Source organism: Athene cunicularia (genome assembly GCF_003259725.1).
Source record: "Athene cunicularia isolate RWA chromosome 2 unlocalized genomic scaffold, athCun1 chr2_part1, whole genome shotgun sequence".
In the NCBI taxonomy this organism is placed as follows: domain Eukaryota; kingdom Metazoa; phylum Chordata; class Aves; order Strigiformes; family Strigidae; genus Athene; species Athene cunicularia.
The window spans coordinates 59,787,925-59,810,583 of NW_020799095.1; the positions used below are offsets into that span (position 1 = coordinate 59,787,925).

At 38.5% G+C, this 22,659-nt stretch overlaps 1 protein-coding gene across 1 annotated transcript in view; it reads left to right on the top strand.

Moving 5' to 3' along the window:
• The window catches only part of OFCC1 (orofacial cleft 1 candidate 1), a 62,568-nt gene that overhangs the window by 7,886 nt on the left and 32,023 nt on the right, over window positions 1–22,659 (top strand). The window contains exons 4-7 of the mRNA XM_026841373.1: window positions 9,644–9,730; window positions 12,012–12,095; window positions 17,658–17,827; window positions 19,478–19,606. Of these exons, the coding sequence (XP_026697174.1) occupies window positions 9,644–9,730; window positions 12,012–12,095; window positions 17,658–17,827; window positions 19,478–19,606 (470 nt within the window). The remainder of the gene's footprint in view (window positions 1–9,643; window positions 9,731–12,011; window positions 12,096–17,657; window positions 17,828–19,477; window positions 19,607–22,659) is intronic.

Genomic DNA, 22,659 nt, shown 5'->3' on the forward strand with positions numbered 1-22,659 from the left:
ACAGGCTGGTGAGCAGAATTTCCGGCATTTGCTTTTAAATGCTAGACCTTGTTGTGTTAAGATTTTATCCTTGTGGGACCAGAGAGCCTACAGCTACTAATGGCCCCTTGCAAAATTAGGTTTGCCTTTCCATTTAGCCTTCATGTGACTCTGTGCAGTGCTGCACGGAGCAGGAATTCTTAGTCTTTCCTTTGCAGCCTGTCAGAACAGTGATTAAGCAGACAAAGGGATTGATTGTTTTTTAATGAAATAGTCTATCTGGCAAAAAATGAAGTCGGGCTCACTGGAGACTATCTATGCTTTCAGTCGCCTCTTCAGAAATTCATGAATAGTTCCCTCAAGAAAACAACACATTTTTTTAAAAGCCTGAAATGTGTTTTTAAACATTTTGATTTTTCATCCTAAGTAGCATTTTGTTCAAAAAACCCTAACTGAATAATCTGAAAGGAGTAGAAATTGTTATATTTTCCCTGGAATGCAATGCTTTGATACACAGCTAAGTGTTTCTGTAAGGGGAGAGGAAAGCTTGCTGAGAGTTAAGAGAATTTTGTTTCCCAACACTGTGTCTCCCTCCTCAACCTTCTGTTCATCCAGTTAACCAAAAGATCAGTTATTCATGTAGCTCTGCCTCTAAGTCACGCAGCTATTAAAAAAAAAAAAAAAAAACCCAAACCAAAAAAAACCCCACCATCCATTTATACCATCATAGAGAAGTCTAGATTAAAAAAGACCTCTAGAGATCATCTGGTCCAACCTTGCATTAAATTATTCTTACTCTAACTTATGTCAGGACTTGTTTGGCAGTTACAGGGGCCAGTTCAAATTTATCAAGGGCTGCTAATAAACCAGCTTAAAGCCTGTCTCAAAACCTGGGAAAAAAATTGAACTAAACCTTCTGGTACCTTATGAGCTAATGTTCCCCATTCCCAAGTGTAACAATACCTCATTAAAGAGGGAAAGAGAAAAATCAACTTGCATAGGTTGTGAACTGCATGAATATAGTAATGTATAAGCGGTCATATTTCATAGTCCTCACTGAAGATTAGGTCTGCAGGTAACTTGCCCCTTCATACGGCAATCTATTGTGGTTTAGGACCACCAGAGCCCAAGGAGTCGGTTCCTTGAGCCTGCCTTCTTTTGCTTTGCTCCATGTTCGCAGCCGCTTTGCATAGCTGCTGTCATTTCAGGTCATAGCAAAAACACATGTGGTATTGAAAACGATCATCATCCTCCAGCATAAAGGAAACTCTTCCACAGCTTCCACTCCTGCCCCTCAGCTCTCAGGAGCCACTCTGCAGTTCACAAGAGAGATTTTGGCACTTTTTTTTTTTTTTTTTTTTTTTTTTTTTCCTAGCAGCAAGACTTGCAGCCCACGCTGGAAATTATTTTTCTAGGAGGGGGTGCTCACACACACCCGCAAGGCTTGTTGCCCCAAACTTTGCTAGGCCAGTGAAATGACAGTCGTTTTCCCACTTTATGCCAGGCTTCCTTACCTTAAGGGAAATGTCTGCCAAGGACAACAGCACAACCTGTGTAAAAATAAATGTTTTAGGTCCCTCCACTGCTCCCTTTCAATTTTCTCCACTTTTCTTCCCCAGATGCCAATAACATATTCCTCCTTTGGGGTTTCCTCCCCTCCACAACCACTGGGTGCTCTTCCAGCTCTCAGTCCCCAGGCTTAGGTTCAGTTACTTACTCAATGGAGAATGGCATTTGTCAGTTCTAACGCTTGGTGTTGAACTGTACAATTTTAAACCATTTATAACCTTAAGCACAATTATTTAATCGCAGTATTTAGCAGATTACAGGTTGAAAACACTATATAAACATCAGGCTGGATTTTCAGGCTGTGCACTTGAAGGCAGGGCACGGACATGACATTGCCCTTCCATTAACTTTCCACCCATCGCCCATGTGGTTAATGGCAGCAAATAATAGCCACAGGGGTTGCTATCATTTCTTACATCTTGCAACAGTGTCACAGCCTGTTCCTCTGTCAGCAATTGCTGTAGGGAAGTGTTCTCTAGAAAAACCTCCACCTACTTTTGGGATGCCGTCTCACACACCTCCATGCTAAGGTTACCAAGAAGGAGTGTGAATAGTCAGCTGTGTGTTTAAGACAGCCTTAAAACCTGTTCCTGGAATTTGGCTGTGTCTGCACAGGAGGCTGCTCTGCAGAGCACACATCACTTGGAGATTAGCCAGTGCAGAGGTCCATGATAGAGCAATTTGGCTGCATCCGCCCCTAAACAGCTTAATTCACAGGTATTTTTGTGCTATGTGAATTGATTCTTGTTTTCAAGAAACTGATTACAGCTTTCTAGTGGTTGGTGTGGTGTGTTTTTTTTGCTTTTTTTTTTTTTTTTTTTTTTTTTTTTTTTTTTTTTTTTTTTTTTTTTTTTTCCTACAGGCTTTTTCAGTTTTCAAACCAGATTGGTGGGGACTATTCTTGTGACTCAAGTTGCTCCTGCATCCTTTTCTTGTGGAGAAACTGAGGCAGAGCACAAGACCTTATCTGTGGTCACCCTGCAGGCTTGTGGTAGAAATAGATATAAAACCTCTGATCCTCAGTCTGTTGCTCTGTGTCTCCCATTGCTATTCTGTGTGTCTCACTGTCATATTTCCCATGGTAAACAAAATTCCAAATACGCCATTAACACTTTCTGCTGTATGCTTTACATCATTGCTCTTGTATAGTGAAGACATGGTACTGCTCTTAAATGTTATTGTGACCCAGGAGAACTGACTGTTTACTCAGATTAATCTCCTGATTTTCAGCTAGCTAATTGGTTGCAGCCACTTCTACCCTATTTTCTCTTCTTGATTCTATACTGACTCTTTGCTGATCGCTCCTATCACCTCATTTCTTTCATATATTGCTTACGAAATTAAGGTCATCTAGCAGCAGCCTTATCTTTGTCAAACTGCAGATTATTTGTTTCTGAAAGTACTCAGGGTTTCCTCATGACTAAATCCAACCAACTCTTCTGCCTTTCTTCCCCTCAGAAAATACTGAATTGCCAGAAATTTTCATGTTGGCCATTCCAATGGGAGGTCTAATAGACAAATGTCCCTGGGAAAAATATTTGGGGTTAGATCACCCAAACCTAGAGTGAAAGGAACCTATGTTTACCTGTTTCTCAGGAGCCAGGCTCCTGATCTCAAGGTGAGCCAATAGCTGGTTTTCTCTTTTCTCTAGAGGATTCTAACCCAAAAAACTTTGTAGAGTGCCCTAATGTTCAGGCTGGCTTGGAAAGGACTCTGCGCAGCAAAAGGCTTCCAGCAAACTGTCATGACAGAAGCACTAATCCTTCAGGAATATGCCCTCTTTGGCTGAAGGAAGACTATGAGGGCAGTTGCTCAACTTCAAGTGGATGATGTATGTCAGAAGCAATCCCTTAACACAGGACTACTGTGCTTAGCATTTTATCATAGGCCTGTAAAGCAAATGTTAATCTATTGTAGCATTTGATACATTTTTGTCCTCAGCTGCTCTGATCAGAAAATGTCCAAGTGGCTTGCACAATTTAGTGTTCACCACAGCCACAGAGCTACACAGGTTTGGTCCAGCTAATCCTGAGAAGGGCTCTGTGGGATGGCACATTTCTACAAGATAAGTAAGATTTTTCAGCCTGACTATATGGGGGGAACATATGTCAGCACAAATTAGTGACCTTTCTGGGGTGCTGACCATGTATGCAAGCTGCAGAATCCAGGCACAGGGCTTTTTGAGCATCCTTCCACTACGTGGTCTGCCTTGCACCTGGTGGTTGCATAGACAGCTTTGGAGACTGTGGTGCTCTGTGGCTTTTGCATGGAAGATGGATAAAAGGCAAATTGTTTTCTCTCATATTCTGCATGCTTGTATAAAGACTGGAGGCTGTCTGACCCTAAATGTTGATGATTCAAGTTAAAATTGTCTCCAGACGACAAGAAGCATTCATTTTTCCCCCCCATCAACCCCAATACACAAATCTTTTTTCAAAACTACATTATCTCCTAAAATCAAAAGCTCTAATTAATTCTACAATTTTATCTGCAACAGGCACTGTTAACATCTCATATCATGCTCCAATAAATTTGCCCACAGAGATTAACAATATTTGAGGGAAGAAAAAAAAAAAGAAAAAAAAAAAAGAGGGAAAGAAAGCTCTTTCAACTGAAGACCAGAAACTATTCATCTAATTAGCCCAGGTATGTCATGGCATTAACATGGCTATACTGCTTCTGGGAGGAAATTAGTGTCTCTGTGTGGCGCTCTCCTGCACCACTTCCTAGCTGCAGAGCTGAGTTGGATCTATCTAACATGGTTCTGTGTGCATCCTACGGGGAAAATCCCACTGTAAAATAGAGCAGTTCTGCTCCTTATCAAAAGCCAAAGTAGAGATAACCCTTTGCTGAGGAATGGTTATTGCCAAAGGTAGTTCAACTTTGGCAGGGCAATAAAAGCCTTTTTTTTGCTCAAGAGTGTAACTGGGTGAGGACCTTGACCTGGGAATAGGCAGACAAAACAAGGGCTTTATGAAGGAGCTGTGTGGGCTATCAACTTGTTAAAAGTATCAGCAAGTGCATTGAATTCAGTCTGTTTACAGAGAACTGCAGGCTGCAGCTTTTTGAACAGAGTCTAATTTCATTCCAAAGATATGGTAGGTACTTGATGGAGAGACAGTAAATGCAGATGAAAAAACACACATCTGCTGGAAACTCACATTTGTGCTGCATTGTGAAGGAAATCGGAGCTTGAGACACAGGGTATTTGTGTTGGACAAAATGATTTGCATAAAAGCTGGTAGTAAAAATATGAATCAAAAAAGTACCATTTTTTTTTCCTTAAACAAAGGCAAAGTTTAAATCTAATAATTCAAGTTCTGTGTATGTGGTTCCATGCTTTCTGATTCCAACAGGGACTTGAAATGGAAATGCCAAACCCGATATGCAGGGCATGATGGATCACCATGTATGCATAGGAATAAAAGGGTTGTCATTGGAAGTAATTTTGCGTTGAATTACACAATGTGTAATCCAATTGAAATCAGCAGAACGGCACAAGGTGTAATGTAGTGTGCAAAACGTGATCCATTGCATGCAATTTCAACAACAGGGATACTGTACCACTCATCTAAGTAATGTGCTAAAATTGAATTTATGAAAGGTAGGGGGAGAAGAATTGTGAAGAATGAATGCATTTTATAATTGGGAAATACTCTTTCAGAAGGTGACTGAATATATATTTTTAAGGCTAACTTATTACACTTGGAAATTGCTTCGTAATAGTGCTGTCGGACCCTCAAAATTTGGCAAGTTCCCTCACAGGAATAGTGTGGGACCAGCCAAGCCTGCTAGCCTGTGAGCACTCAGTATCCATTTTTCCCCATTGATGTGTGTCACATTATCTAATAGTGTTCCTAAATGAACTCTGTCATCATCAGTAAATCTTTTTCTCACGCCTTCAACCAACAGCATTTCTCCAGGAAAAGCAGCAGGTCTCACACTGGCACACTGGCGTCCCTTGGCACAGTGCCCTCTGTTGCCTGCAGGATAAAAAAAAATTTAAAAAAATGATACAAAAAATACTTTCCCTTGCTGTACTTTTGCTTAACAGCAGCAAATGTGGTAAGTCTTACAGGAGTGGAGTGGGCCAGGGGTTTAAAAAAAGTGGGTGCTGTGAGTGCAGTGTGGCATTTTGGAAGTGTTGGGGAAGGCTCAGCATGATCTGTGCTGCTCAAGCTCTTGAGCAGCCCCTTTGCCAGTGTCCTGCCAAAGCTGACAAGTGAGTTTATTCAAGGCTTGCAGTATAAACATAAGACACAGTTAAGTGGTTTACTCATTACATACGGTCTCTGCTGAGGATAAGGAAAATGCCATATGATACCTTTAAAACTTTTTAAAAATTGAGAAGTTGACTGGTGATGGTAGTATTTAACAAGCTGTGTTTTCAAGATGATAATCTACTGTCCAGTCACTTACTTAATGCTCTTCTGTTTGAGGATGCCGTTAATGCATATTTTTTCATTGAATTCTGCCTGGTACTCATGAAAATTTGAAGCTCTATGTAAAACATTCTAGCCCTTCGTGTATTTGGTGATAATCTGGAATAATTTTGTCCTTCCCAGGAATCTTATTTTAGATCTACATCTAAAATAACATAGATAATATTTATCTATACTTACAGTATAGATGATAATGTTAGATGTAAATTTCTAGAAGAAATCAATGCTTAAAGACAGCTGTGTGGAAAGGAGGACTACTCTTATCCATTCCTGGCTGCATCATTATGCCTGAATAGCACTTTGGGTCAAAATGATATCTGAGACTGGAATTTCATCTTTCTAAGATGCCTCTGTCTTATTCTATCTTATGCAAAAGGCTTTATGAGTTGCGTTAGTAATGCTCAGTAATGTTCTGCCTAGTTATTGGTAGAGACATGTGTGGACCACACTGCTGCCTGAAAAGGGAGAGCTGTTGCCTAATATGGCAAGTTTGCTTGGACCATAATCTGCATTCTCTCTTCTAATGAAAGCTGGCTCATGCCAAAACCCTGAGAGCAAGCATCACTCTGAAAACAAGCATCAGTAAATGCTTATTCAAACTTCTAGTAATAAGTCACCTAGCTATTAAAAATTCCTTCATTTTTACATTAGTCAGAAGCATTTAACAAATCCAACATAGTTTTGTCTATTCTTTCAGTAAACTAGAAACTTAGATCAATAGTACAATATAAATGGAATTGCCTGCCATTCAAATTCCATGCTGTACCCTTGATGTAATATTGATACGGACTACTTGATTTTTTTCTGGAGTGGAAGATGTTGTAGAAATGCATCTTAGTCAAGCTATTTCTGTGGTATTCTCAGGACATAGACTGTATAATTGACTACAGACATTTAGCTTAAAAGCCATTTTAGAGTTTCATCCAGTCCTAGTAATACGTGTGCAGTCCCATGGGCTGCATCCAAGGATTATGCTAATTTTATTAGTAACTCCTCTTGCTTTAATTAAACTGCATAAATTCCCACCTGGTCACTGTTGTGCCAACACCCTTCTTTCCATTTTTATTTTAATTTATAGATAATCTGTGTTTTTTTTTTTCAATTCAAGTTTTTTGAATTATCCATTCTGCTTTTCACATGAAATAACACAATTGTGAGGGGTGAATAGGGTTTCAAACCGCGTTAACGCGTTTGAGTGAACCTCTGGATCAAAGCAAAGACCTAAGTTTCTAAAGTTGACCAAATCTTTGTAGGAGCAGGTATTCAAAGTAACTTGCTCTTCAAAAGCACCAAGCTGTACGCTGCTGTTCAAAATACCTGCAAGCAAGCTCTGTATTAACATTTACTTTACTGTGTTTATAACATGAAGCAGAGCAACACAAATTCCTTAGTGGACTGTTAATTTACATGTTATACACTTTCAAATATTTCCAAAAGCAAATGTGAAATGATTAGTAATCTGTTCACATGCTCACAAAATGTTATTAGCAAATGCCTTGGGCAGTATGTTACGTTGACTAAAATTGATAATTTTGTATTTTAAAACTAAAGCAACTCTCCCTGCTCCCAACAAATCTTAGGACCTGTCCAGACCTCATGGTCACACCAGTTCTCAAGGTGTATGGGTGGCTGAGGCGGAAAAAAAGACCAAGCCCCCTCCCACCCTGCCACCACCTAAAAGCATCACTGAAAGCCTTCTGTGAACTCTTGCAGTTTAAAATGGCTTGTTATCTATAAAATCACCATAAGGATGTGACTCTGGCATTTACCACTCATTCTACCTATGTAGGTTTTAAAGGGTGTACATTGCTCTGGAGAAATCAAACCTGGTCCTTCCTTTTACTTCTGGTTAACTTTCTGTCTTCAGCTGTGTGCAGTTCTGACAGAGCCAAAGCCCTAGATGAAATGTCTCATACTCCTCAAAGAAGAGTTGAGGTTGTTCTTTTTTTAAAGAGGACCAAAGAACAAGCTGTTTAATGGTATTTGTCAGTGTATCCCTTTTTTTGAATAATGGTTTTCATGCCTTGCAGACTCAAATTTAACATGACACTTCTTCTTAAATGCCAATTATTCTGCCCAGAAGAGTTGCGCAAAAGTCTGCTCCTCAGAGTTTCACACCAGACCCACAGGATAAAGAGCATGGGGTATTAAAATTCAATAAAAGCTGTTGTGATATTAAGACTGTACAAAAAGCCTATGCTCTAGCTGAGTATTGCTTGTATGGCTGCAACATACTTTCCAGCAGTTTACATTTACAACTATGAAGTAATTGAATAAAGAAATGCATCATCATTTTCTTTTTTAGCACATGGGTGAATTATTTTACCAACATGTGAAAGGGTGTTCATATAACATCATGGTGCTTTGTGCTAGAGAAAAACAATTACAGTGAATAAGGTAGAATGGCTCTGTTATTGCAGTACATAAGACTTTGATTACATACTGCCAAGATTCATACCAGCCTAGTAGTTGTTGACAGATAAAGTAACAAAAATGAAACTCATTTATTTTTTCTTTATTGAGACCTCAAGGTAAAGCAAATTTTCAGTTCTTGTACTTACTACATTGAAGGAACAGAGACTGACAGTCAAAATGTGCCAGTCCAGAAATATAAATTAAACCTAGTTTCATATCAAAGTTTCATTTAGTCTCTGAAAAGGAGCTGCTGCTTGGATTATTTTTGATTCTAAAACAAATACACTGTAGACTACTATAGTGTATCTTGGATGAATTAACTCCCTCGTACATTTAGCTCTTATGTATTTTCCAGGATATAGACCTATGTCTATTCAAGCAACTTTATAATTTGTTATGGACTTAATTATTTGCTCTTTCTCTGTTTAGTACCATTGAATGTGAGGATGGTTTTAATAGAGTGTAGCACTTTTGCTGAAGGAAGGACATATTTTGAGGAAAAAGCCCTCCTTTCTCCCTTGTGTAAGGAAAATGATTCTGGATTTTTTACAGGCCGTTCCTCTAGGCAGCTAGATGCTGCATTATTCTTTTTTTTTTTTTTTTTTGGTAAACTTGATTAGTTTCTAAAGAGCAGATAAAACTAGCTGTTGGAATAGAAAGTGCTAAAATGAGTGGTTTTATCACATCAAAATCTTGGATTAGTTACCTAGCCCAACTGAATATAATTGCTGTTCAGATTAATGAGGCAGTATTCTAGTATCTCCTCTGTAATTAAACACTTCTCTGGTTGAATACAGTATTAAAGATGCACCAGACGTTGAAACCTCAGTGGTGAAATTTAAAACTGCTGAAATTGGAGGGGTCAGCTGTGAAACACAAATTCCTCTGCAGCATGGGTAATTCACTTGTGCAATGTGTTTCAAGAATAATTCAGCTTATGTTAGGCATGCTGCATTTTTAAAATTTGTCTTATCTTTCCATCATCTAAATTTAAGAATTTTTCTCATTAGTTGCTGAGAAAAAGTAACATAAAGTGGACTTGTTTCCAGAATTACCTTTTCTGACCTTTCACAAGATGATAATTGCAGTACTAGTAGGCTTAGAGGACTTGTTAAAAAAATTAAGCTTATAAAGTAGCAAAAAATGCCCCTTTGCTTGCTGGTGTCGATTTCAAAATTAACATTTTGGTTCATGTGCTTCTAATAATCGCTGACCCTTACTTCATGTGCTTTCCACAGGAAATGAATACAGCAGAAATTACTTTGACCCGTTGATGGATGAGGAAATAAACCCAAGGCAGTGTGGGATGGAGGTCAGTGAAGAAGGTGAGGCAGAATTAAGTATGTAATTTTTGTGTCAGAATATTCTTTTCCATTCATGAAAATGAGGTGACAAAGATCACATATGCAGTTCTATTTAAATATTGAGGTTTACAATTTAAATTATAAGCCTTAACTGCTCTGAACACGATAGGCGGTATATAGTCTTTGATCAAGGACAGTAAGTTAATGGACGGGTAAAAGTGAGGCTGTGCTGTATTCTCTCTGTCACCGTAGCAAAATGAAGCACACTTCGAGAATGTTGTCTACACCATGTTCTCTTTAATTAACTAAGTTATCCCAGAACTGAGTACTAAGATGTAGCCCTGCTCCCACAGTCCTTCTTGGAGAGCAATTTTATTACTGACCTAAACGTGTGTTTGCTTAACAGAAGGAAAGCCCATAGTCTGTAAAAGTTCCCAGCACATGAGGAGAATTTTTTGGATGTTTTTTTTTTGCCCATTTAGCTGAGATGTGTAACTTTGCTCTCTGTGGGCGATGGCAAGGAGTGGGAGGGTGGGACTCTGGGAGAACAGAAGTTATGCATAGGTATGAGAGAGATTAAACGGGAGGTATTGTCTAGTGGAGGAAATTCTCCTTTGCTGTCATGGCTTTTAGATAAAAAAGGGTGGGAGCGGGCCTGCCTGAATTTGCATGGACTTAAGTAAGAACATCATCATGGTAATGAAGTGCTTAGCTATGCACTGAATGCTTTGGCCCAGCTCCTGTTGTTAAGCTTTAACAACATGATAGCACGCAAGACCCAGTTCTTGCGTGTTACCTTCCTAGCCCTTCATTTTTTCAAACCTTGTGCTTCTTTGTACTACAGAGACTCTCTAGACACACGGTTGTAGTCAAATCTAAAAAAATCTGTCTACTATAATGGGTCTTAAATAAGTCATTTCTGAAATTCACGAGAAACTTTGAGTAGATATGGAGGTTTAAAGTTTTGAGGCAAAAAATTGTGTGACTGAGAAAAACAGTCTCTAATGCACATCATTAACTTGAATTTCTGTGTACTGATGAAAAAAAAATCAAGGTTTACCGTGGTTTACCAATGGCGGAACAAGATGAAGAAATCAGGGCATACTTTAAAGTTACACTCTTCTTATGACTTAAGCAAGTCAGGCCCAATGCCCAAAGAGAATAGCTGGTGAAAAGCAAATCTTCAGCCACTAACTCTATTATACAAAGTTAAACATCATTTTAATGTATTCATCATATGGGATTCTTTAATAGGTTGTTCTGTGAAATTAAAGATATTAGCAATTATCTTTTCTATATTTGATAAATTAGTTTTTTTCTGTAAATTTGTCTGAGTTGATAATGCCATGAGAACAAACAACACCCCACTATGGATTTGCTTCCACATCTTCACCAAGGGAACATTTCAGTGTTACATGCTAAAGGAAATGTAAAAGATTCTGTATTTGCAGAATAGGTTTGCAGGTTTCCCTCTTTAAATGCTCAGTGTAACTGAAAAACTTGGCTCTGAAATTTAATGGTAAAGAAAATTTTTTCTTTGAGATTCTATCTGGCACTTAAGAAGAGTCACCCAAGCTCACTTGTAGAGGTACTTCAATGCATCTAGCTTGTATGTATTTCTTTGGCCTTCTTCCTGCTTGTTTTTACTGACAATTTAGAGAAGCCAGAGTCTGGGATATCTGGAGGGAAGACTGTCTCATCTGGTCATTTTTCCCTTGAATATAGACACTTGAAGTTATTTTTTTAGGTCTCATGAAAAAAAGGCATGTATTTGTGTGTCCCTTGCTCCTTTTTAGAATCTGCAGATGTTACTGGGAATTTGAATGACTGACCAGCTACAAAACCAAAACTCATGGTGTGCTGTAATGACTACTCATACTAGATAAAGTGTTACTATTACGGACAGCAAGGTAAAATTTCTAATAAAGATCAAAAATCACATTAGAAAACTAATTAGGTAGTTCCGATTTTTATTGAGAGTCAAATAAAATTCATCTGGTAATTTGAATATAAATAATAATTTCAACTAGTCTGCTAGCAGAATTAGTAAATCAGTTTCAGTCCAGATCAAGATATAATACTGCTCACCATTTGAAAATATATGATTATATATTTTTTATTTTAAACTGTCTTTTACAACTCGGAAGAAAATTACTGTCACCTCTGCTATAAAACTAGCACTGTGAAAAGTATTTTTAAGTGTCAAATGGTTTCTTAACATTTATATCTTTATAGTTTAAAATAGTGTTTCCTAAAATACTACTAGAAGAAACAATAGATGCTTCACTCTTGTTTTTTTAAGATCCTGTGAAATTTGATGAGCAAATGCTGTACAGTAAACTGTTGAAGCTTCTAGATGAAGAAAACAAGATGCTGGACTTCCAAGGTAAATACAATAATTTGCATAAAGAAAAATAAAACTCATTTGAGTCTGGATGCGGGAGGAAAGTGGGTAATCCATCCCCTTGAACTCAGAAGTGAAAGGGACATTGATTTTAATGTGAGGTTGTAAGATCTTTTTCCCCAAATGTTTTTGTTTTGAGTCATGTTTATGTGGTTTAAAGTGTAACTTAAGTGGCGTGCTTTCTCTAGGCTGCTTCTTTGCATGTTGAATTCCACCCTTATAAAAGAAGACTGGAAATATCATTGCTTATGTGCTCAAAGATAGAAATCTAAATTCTCATGTAAGCTCATAAATGGGTGGGCTATTTGTCAGATGCATGGGTCATGTCACACGGTGTTGAGGTTATCTACATAAGAATTTACACTAGCAGGTGAGTAAGAAAATGTTTTTTGTGGCTTTGTTAGCAAACACAAATTGATGTTCCATGTACAGTAAAAAAAAGTATAGAAGAGAGTTCTTCACCTCAAACCAATAGCCTTACTTTGGCTTCACTTATTTTTACAGGCATTATTTAACACCCAGTTGATTCACAAGACCTGTTATCACCACAGCCTTTAACACAAGGTGCATGTCTGCTGCTCTCCTCTGGTTCATCCTAGGAGAAGTGACATATGAACAAGCCCCAGCTCAGGACTGCTCTCATATTTTTGGTTATCGCCCACCTTGTTTTTCAGCAGAGGTCTTTTGTGTAAACGTATTTTCTGTTCTTTTTATGCCTATGAGGGTTTTTGTTGTATTTCTGTTATACACAGGACCTACTCTGTCAGAGAGACAGAGCAGGTGGTTGCCTAAGGCACTGGAGCTCCAGGAGCTGCAACATGCTTTATGACTTGAGCTTGTGAGCAACTTTGTTCTGGAGGAGGCAAACATTTTCATTTGCCTAGGGTTGCAAAATCCCTTGAACTGGCACTGGCCATATCAGTAACAACGTTGAAACCCATTTTGTCTTATTTTAAATGCAAGGAAAAGAAAGTACACCTATCACAACTAAATTCATGCAGATTAAGCAAAAGCCTTTAACATATTATTAGCAAGCTCTCTGTTGTTGCATGTTAATGTAGAGCTCCACATTGCTGAGAAAGATTATAGCAATGCTGCAGGTTGGTTGTTGCTTTCATCTTGCAACAACATAGGTTAAAATAAAACCACGTTCAGCTGTTAAGTCAACATTATATCTATAGGAAAGAGTGACATGGTGTCTCTAGCTGTGGTACTTATGTAGTCCCTGTTTACCAATATTTATAGCATTTCATATTCTTCAATATCTATATCATCAAAATAACCCTGTATGATTAAGGAAAATGTCCTGATGTCATTTTACAGTGTGCCCCAGGGTGGGGTCTAGTACCCCTTCCATTAGCTTTCTGAAAGTTATGTTGTGGGGCTCCCCCAATGTGGTAGGGGAGGGAGAGAGAAGGACCTCTGGGCAGTGGTTCAGTCCACCTCATGTAGACCCCTCTTAGCTGATTAGACAAATTACACCCTGGAAGCAGTTCTTCTCTTTCCTTTGGCTCTAGAAGGGTCTTGGACAACTGACTTAAACTTGACTATTGCTTTTTGAATAGCTAAAGGTAAGTAATATAAATTGCAGTGTGTGTTTGTCCAGTTTTAAACAAGGGAACCAGGGAGTGAAGGAGAAGACGTCCCCATCCATCTGTGGTTATTCTCTCATTCAGCTAGGTGCCCTAAATCTTTATATTATATTGCAAATAACAATAATGAATATTGTTAAGATGAGCAGATGCTTTACAGAGGATAATAGCAAATAGCGTATTTAGAGAGAAATAAGGTTTCATTGATCTCCTCAAATGTTTGTAATTTAAACTCACCAGGTGTGTTTGAACTGAAAATGTCTTTCTCTATATCAGGCTTTTTCAAACCACCACAAGAGGCAAAACGCTTTTACTAGGGTTTGGCTGCATGAGGTGTAAGACAGGTTCAAAGCTCTCCTCCATCCAACGCCCTTTGAACATACATGATGTTCTTTGTGGACGGTGATCATGCACTGAGGATGCCGAGGTTGTTGAGCTGCTGGATCACTGATCCAAGGGCAAGCAAACGCATTAACACGACTTGCACTCCGGGTGCCTGCCAGAGCCCCCATGTAGGCATGAAGGCAGTGAGTAGCAGAGACACCGCAACCAGCTGCTGTCTTGTGTCTTGAACAAAGTGCCATAATGGGTACCAGAGCTAGTCCTGTGGGTGAATGTTGTACCCCATCCTAGCTGAATTTTTCACTTTACTTGACCAGGGAGAATAAAATCCAGGAAAGAACAAGATTTTCCTGAGGAAGTGAGGTTTGTGAAGCCTCCACCTCTTGCGTGTGTTTTTCAGGCTCTATTTATTTCTGCCTTTGTGTTTCTCCCTCCCAATTTTTGAACCTGTTGTTCTCTTTCAAACCCTTTTTTTAACAGAGAGCAAGTCTCACGGGTCTGACTTCTCTACCAGTTTTATGGAAGTGGGCAGCTGAGCAGAGCAGACAAGCATTATTAACGTCTCCACTGAGGGAAAAGCTAATATGGGAGTTTGACCCTTATTAGACATCAGAATATCCATAGAAAACTAGGATTCACTTGGTTCCACTCTTACAGAACTGCTTCTTTCTTCATGTGACCACTGAGCTGAAAAATCACGTAGTCATTCAGTCCTAATTAATAGATGATCCCCAAAGGAAAGGAAAGAACATGGCTCAGAATTTATATAATTGTATATTTTAAAAACATTTTGTTGCTGAGTAACTTGTTGGTCACTCCTCTGGTACATGTTAGTTCATATTATAAAAGTCAGCTCAAAAGGCAACATCAGTTTGATTTTAGATAAAGATGTAGACTCTCTATTTTTTTACCTAGGAATAAAATTTCTCAAACAATGTAAAATTGTGATCCATGCACATCTAAAATGATTCTAGGTGAATAATATAAAAAGTATTTTCTATTATAACATTTTTTGGCAACAACCAAAAAATTGAAGTGCAATGTTATGCAGCATTTTAGTTGTTTGAAACTGATGTGTATGAGCCTCTGGTAATGTAATTTTTTAGCTACAATTTATACTGAGAGTCTTCTAGAACTGGGCAGCCAAAATGCATTTTCCATGTGGAGTTGATAGCTGCTTTACACATTCAAACCTATGCTGAAGTGTAGTCTGCTGGTGAACCTACTCTTTAAATTCTCAGTATATAAACCACTGCTATCTGATGGACAAATGCAGAAGTAAATGAAATTACAAGCAGTCAAGATAATACTGGAGAGATTGTTTTAATTACAGCACAGCATCGGCAAATACAGCCTGTGCTAAAGAGAAGTGATTCAAACTGTGCAGAAAGTTTGACTTGCAGTGTTAAGTACAGTTGAGCAATGAAAAGTTTGACACAGATGCTCACAACTTGAAGCAGTTAGTTTTTCATTAGTTTATCGATCTATCAATGAATTTCCTCATAAATTTTCAAGCATTTCATCCTGTGTGTACGAAGTAGTAACATGTTTAACACTGTGGCTACTTCTGTACAATGAAGTGAAGGCTTTATTTTGGTCAAGCATTGCCCTGGGGCAGCAGCTCAAGCCTCTAACCTGTGGGTCAGTTCAGAGAAGGAGCAACCTCATGGTGACTGAGTTTCAGAGACTTCTTTGCAAAGTCAGCATGGAAGCAATAGACCATCTGAACAATCCTCTTCTCTCCCTGTCTCCAGCTCAGGCAGATGAACAGTTTTTCCAACTGTGCCTAAATGAGAATATGTATCTTTTAATTGAATATTTTTCAAATCTGAATCATAATTTATCTCAGTATTTTTAGCAGTTACTTCCCTCATTTTGAAAATGTTCTCTCTTATTTTGCTCTCTTCCCCAAAACATATGCTAATGAGTCCAGTGTCTTCCACAAAAATTGAGTTCACTTGCTAAGATTCCTCACAAAAATAATAAACAAAAAAAAGGATATTTTGATGAATCACTGCATGGTTGTATTTGTGAACCAAATTATTATTATTATTTATTTTTTTAATATAGGACTGTCTCTCTATATCTAGAGGATCCTGAGGTAGTAATGTAGTCTTCCCAGGATTCAAACTTGCACTGCTCCTGTGAAAGCAGTAAAGCAGCTTGATTGATACAAGCTGAGCAAATGGCCCATTGTGTACAACACAGCATCGAGGGGAACAAGTAATGCTGCGTCTTCTGCTGTTGGCAGTTTCCTTTTTGAGGGCTTCCTGGATATTCTCTCTCCTAGCCAAACTGTTAATGTTACAGTAAATTTAAATGTAAATATTGTTTTGTTCTTGCAGTTAATAGTTGTAGGTCAAATCACTTTTCATTAGGCTTATTAGATGCTACATGAAGAGATTGTGTACCCTAAGGTAATGGTTTAGGTTGTTTATATCTACTGTACACTTCCTCCAACATGATTTTGAATTGTATCCTGTTGTAATTAAATAAAAAACCCACCCTACTTCCTGTGTGTTGGTGGCACTGAGGTGATTTAAGTACTCAGGAGGCTCAACAATTAAAGTCATTAAACAATGAGTAGTGAGCAAAACTGAAAATGTTAATAGCCTTAGTTTTATCTTTCCTTTTCTGGTCTTCATTAGAGAACGAGAGACTTCAAAGGGAAGTGGGGAAAAAAAAAAGAAATCTTTTAACTGCTTTCATGTCTTAGGATGGACAAAGAGAAAAGTAAATAACCAGATATGGCAGTTTCTTGCAGAGAAAGGCATGGAGAACTAGAAAAACTTACACACAGAAATATGACGCAAGAAAGATAAAGTCAGATGGGATCAACCTGATATCTATCATTTCTTAGAGATCCTAACATGGAGAAATGAGCAAAAGTAGTTGTCTTTAATACTAGTTTGGGTAATAAATAATAGTACTGTAACAGGTATCAATAAGAAGATCTGTTTTTTATGTAGCGTGATGAATTATACTGAAAAAAGAACCCAGCCTCTCTTTAAAGTTGACTTTATGAATGGGATTTATTTTTATTTATGTGCAGCACATACCCTTTGGTTCTGCAACCGTCACCACAGTGAAATCAGAGGAATGATGTGGGTGAGAGCAGAACCGAACCAAATTAATTAGACAGAAGCTGCATGCACACACCTAGGGGAGGAATCTGATCCTCTGGGGTGAGTGGGAGGAAGATGAAATGCTCAGTGCGGCTCTGCCTAAAACTCCCTTTCAATTGCAGTTATTCTTCCTCTTCTTCAGAAGTGAAAGCCAAAGTTATGCCAAATCCACGTTCCTTTAAGATTTAAAGGGGAGCTAAGTGACTGTGGAAATGTAGAACGCCACTTTTTAAAATTACTTGAGGAATAAGTTGCATGTGCTAAATTTGTACCTGTATGCCGATGTTTCTCTTGAGGAGAGTTTTCCTGGTAATGGCACTTAGAACCCACCAGTTCTACTGCTGTTATTTAATTACTGTTCATTTTATGTCATGAATTGTTGTCTTAAAAGTGTTGGTGGGCCAAACGTGTTAACTGAGAAGGTACTAACCAGTGAATGAACTCCCATTTGTTAAGAGATAATCTGCCACATTTTTTTCAAGCAGGCTGTGTTGCCAGTGAAGATTTTCCAGACTCTGTGATGCCTGTCAGCTTCGGTAAGGCATGTGACCTTCACAGGGAGCTTGAAGATGAAGAGATTCCTTCATATATTGAACAGTTTGAGAGAGATGTTCAGGATGACATAATTCTGCTTGGCAGCTTTTCACTGGAACAGGTCAGAGTTAAGAACTAGAAGACAATTTTATCGCTTGCTTCATAATGTGATGCTGGCTTGTTAACCTTGTACACCCCAATTCTATTTTACTGCCCAGCAATACATATACTGAAAAGGGGATAAGATAACCCATTTTGTTGGCTTGCTTTATGTGACTAGCACTTTGCTAAGCTAACAGCAGGACCTTTATCTTTGTCTCCATTTCAATATGAATAAAACCAGATTGCCTTCGTTGCTTCTTTCCTAAATAGTGGAGTGTCTCTGACTGCTCTGCAGTAAGTATTGCAATTGAGTTTCAATCAAAAGCCTAAGCTTAGGACATCTCTCTCTGCCAAATTCAACAGAGGCTTATTCATCTATCAATGAACAAGTTTGGACTGGAGTCCAGGAAGGATTTATGTAGCAATATTTATTGTACAGAAGATAAGATTATTCCCAAATTATAAATCTGTTGTGTTTTTCAGGGTGAAAAAGCTTCCTAGGGTTTTCTTTTTGTCATTTCATAGGTAAAGACAAGGTAGTGTTCATGTTGACAAAGGCACAAGTTTTCAGGGCTGAAATGGTACTTGTGGGCACCTAACTACCATTTGTCCCTTTGAAAAATCTCATACCAAGACTAGGGGACAGGAAGAGAGATTAATTGACGAATCTATCATTTTTAATTAGCAACATGAGAAGAGCGCACTGGCTCTGATGGGCTTAAAATAGGTTATCCAGTGACTGATGGTGATGTAAGCTTTTTTTTTATTTTCAGAGGAAGTTTTTAGAATTTTCTCACTGCAGGACTAAGCCTCATCATTGCCTTCTGCATGTTGGTGAGGGACACAATTTTTTTCCTTGCTGCTTTCCTCTAAATCCTTGTGTAGCTGTATTTCATTCCTTCTGACCTTTTTGTAGCTGTATGCATCATGAATAGAAGGTGGTTTGGGGAATATTGTTCAAAAAACATGAAATGGGAGGGAAATATGAGGGAAAAGGACTCAGATGGTGCTAAGAGCATCATCTGCCTTAAGAGACTGATGGAGTAGGAACCTAGAAACAGGTGAACAGAGTACTGCACTTTTTCAGAAGACTTTATAATATGTTGAGAGTTCACACTTGAACTAAGTTTGGGCTATTCAAATGCCCTCAAAGCTTCATGAGGCTCTGTGACACCTGAAGGAACACAACAGATTTGTCAATCCTTTATTTACTCTCCTTCTAAACATGGTCACTGGGAAGCTGATCATCTTGGACTCTTTGTAGAGGTGTTCAGCAAAGTTTGTTTCCTAGACAGGACCAAGTTATCTGGTCATCCCAAAACGATGTCCTGCTTTTTAACTGACAAGTGCATATGTGAATCCACATGCAATACAATATGATACCACTTTTATTCCTTATTTTCTCCCAGAAGAAAAAAAAATCCTCATTTAATATGATTGATTGAGCTGGTCTACCATGAGCTTACAGATAGGAACTCTATACTGCACAAAACAGGTCTTGAATGCCTGTGTTTTCTGTCCCACAATTCCTCCCACACATTTCTAACTTCAGTTGTCCATGCCCTGTTTAGGAATTCAATTATACTGACATAGTATCAACTGTCACATCTGCCTCCTGCAATGCGGAGTTTCACAAGAGAATCACTGTAAAATTTATATTGTCTTCTAGATCAGTGATGTGTATACATCCATCCTTTCCTTGGAAGCACAGAGAAATGGTGCATTCAGCCCCTCTGAACAGAGAATGGAAGGTGACATTGGAAGTACAGGCTGCAGACATGCACCTCACGTCATATTGGTATTCAAAGACATCTAACAATAATGTGAACATGCTTATTCTTCTTTAATTGACCTTCTTTATTTTTTAATGGACTATTTTAACTCTGTGATCTGTGGATATACACCTGCAGCAGTGACTGTTGATGCCTTTCTGCAGCAACTACAGGTTCCGTGTTAGACTGCTGCTATGGTCTTCAGAATCTGTGCCATCTTTGGGATGCTTTCAGTTTTTGTTGCCTGAATTTATGTTTATTGGTTTAACAAAGTCTTTAATTTGCTGTATGGCATTTACTTCTTATTCAGAAAAAAAACCCTTCCTTTCCTTCTGCACATTTAGTGAGTAGCAGATGTACTTTAGCCAGTGTAATTTATGATTAGTTAATTTAATCTGCCATAATGACATAAAGTGAGCCTGAAACAAGCTTCTATCAATTTTGCCGTTAGAGGTAACATAATATTTTCAAATGTCTACCAAACTGAGTAATTAACCCTCAGGCTGAGTGAAGGAGTCTAGTAGACACCTCTCTCACATTCCTTTGCTTTGACAAAATGAAGACAAAACATGGGAGCCCAAGGGTTAAAAATAGCAAGGGAGAGTTTACAGTATATGCAACTGGTTTTATAAGTGAGGTTCAGAAACACACTTGCTGCTGTTTATTTTTAGGGTGCCAAAAATTCTCTCCAATGAGGCATCTGATTTGCACTAGAGCTTTGCGGGCAGCATTGGCACAAAGAGGACAGCTATGTATTAACTATCTCTCCCTTAGTTCATTGCTTTTCTTCTCTGCTTTGTAGCTTTACAGTCAATGGGTGGTTTTTGTTTAAACAGCAGCTCAGTGCATGAGATCACCATTATTAAAAATTTTGAAAGAGCAGATACATTTTCCAAAATAATAATAATAATAAAAAAGGTTTATGCAAGATTTTAGCTCTGGAACTTTAAGCTGCCTTGTTACTTACTTCATGTTCTGTTTTGTAAATGCAAAAACTGATAGCTGAGGTTGGCAAGAAATACATAATCTGATAGATTCTTGTAAAGAAGGCATTAAGCAGATGTCAGTGTTTTGTTAACCAAACACATTAAAGAATATTAAATTTGGAAAGAAGTACTGTTTCCTGTGGCCTACCATGTAGGCCTACAGATTTCAAAATCCCCAGTGACATTTGCTTTTAATAAAGAAAAATAAACTCCACTGAGAGAAAATAATAACTTTAGGACTGTGTTGTGGTAGAGCTGAGCAGGTACATCCAAGGCTGGGTACGCAGAATGCTGCAGAAAACCATCTGTCATGAGACAACACAGGGACACATGCTTATAGGCAAAACTTGATCTTACAGAGAAGAGAAATATGCAAGGAAAGACCTGATCTGATGCTAGCTTAACATGTTTGATTAAAGGTAAGATGATAGCAAACATGAGAGGCTGCTGAGGATGAAGCAAACACTGGTGATCGGGGTGAGTTTGCACTTGATGGGCCTTTGGCAACATAATCTTGCCTGCCATTAAATCAAATGCCATGGAAATATACCAGCTGTAGGATTTTCAGCTGTTTCTGAACCAAGACAATAAAAATGACTACTCAGCTTTATGTAGATTCTCTCAGAAAAAAATAATACGGGGGCAATTGGAAGGATCAATTCTGCCCCAGAAGTCTAGAACATCTTTCCTGCTTGGCCATCCTCTTCCTGTAACTTCGTTGGTATTCTTAACTAAAGGCAATTTGTTCACAAACTCTGTCTCTACAGGATTCAGCAGCTACATTTAGCCCTTTGTGCTGGGTGTAACACCTTGCAGGACTTGATCATTACAGCTATATAATCAGTTTTGATCCATGACCTCAATGTGAATTACTCAAGAGTCTCTGAAAGTAAAGTGCAAATTTTGCTCCTCAGTACCAGCAGTTGAGTTATAGTAGTAAGAAATGAGCTATTTGTTGCAGGTGGATAATAATAAAATGTTGCCTTTCATCAAGAGATTTACCTTTTGGTTAAACAAAGGTTAATGCCTCTGGGCATTAGACATAATATTCTTACAGGGTCAATATCATCACTGCTCTGAATTCTTGCCAAGTCACAGTGAGATCAATTTATATGACGATGGAGTGATCAGTTTTCCTTTGGTTAATGGTGGATAATACGTGGGTAAAATTTGATACTATGTAAGAGGACGACAAATCTATCCTCCAATCAGGAATTTAATCAGTGGGCCGCAGTCATATAAAACATTCAATGCACATTTGCTTGCACGTTCTACCCTGTTGCATAATACTGTCATTTATACCCTGGTGGTACCTGCAGACCTCCCCTCATCAAAGCCACAGTCTGCTAAACATTGCACAATCCTTTGTGATCATTCTTCATGAATATAATACTTGTGTGAATATGTGCACCTAAAAACAATGCAGAATTGAAGGTGGCTCTTCCTCAGCTGAAACCTGGCTACTTCTTTTTGTCATTTGCCAAGACTTCATTTTAGGTAAGCTACCTATATGCTACACTCATTATTTGAGTGTCAAAGCATCTCTACAGTATAAAGGTTTACATGTCATTTATGTGATATAGTAGGAATTATGGGTATCTCCATTTTACAGAGGAAGAACAAGGGCACAGATGGACTGAAATCTACACCAGTCAGAAGTGCTTAGCACCTCATTTCCTTTTGAAATCTGTCATTAAGCCAAGCTCATCAATTTTGTTATAGACCTGCCAGGTAGACTGTTCTTGGACCAGTGAAAAATCACTTCACTGAAACCTATGTTTGAGGGGAAAAACCACAAGGTGATTTTTGGGATATTTGGCTTCTAGCCCTTAGACATCTTATGTCCTGCCTAATGAGTGTCCATGGCCCCCAGGCGTGCGTCAGCACCTACCCAGCAGACCCAAAGCCTGACCAAGATGCCATTATGTGTAGCTAGGGGACTTCTCTACCCTGCAAGCTGGTAACCTGAGATTTCTAAATATCTTTATTCTATCAGGCGTGCCCCTGCTTTCTCACTGGGAAGCCTGTGAATTTCTAAGGTTCCTCCCCAGTTTCTTCTGGACACTCAGATATACACAATTTTTTTTTTTTTT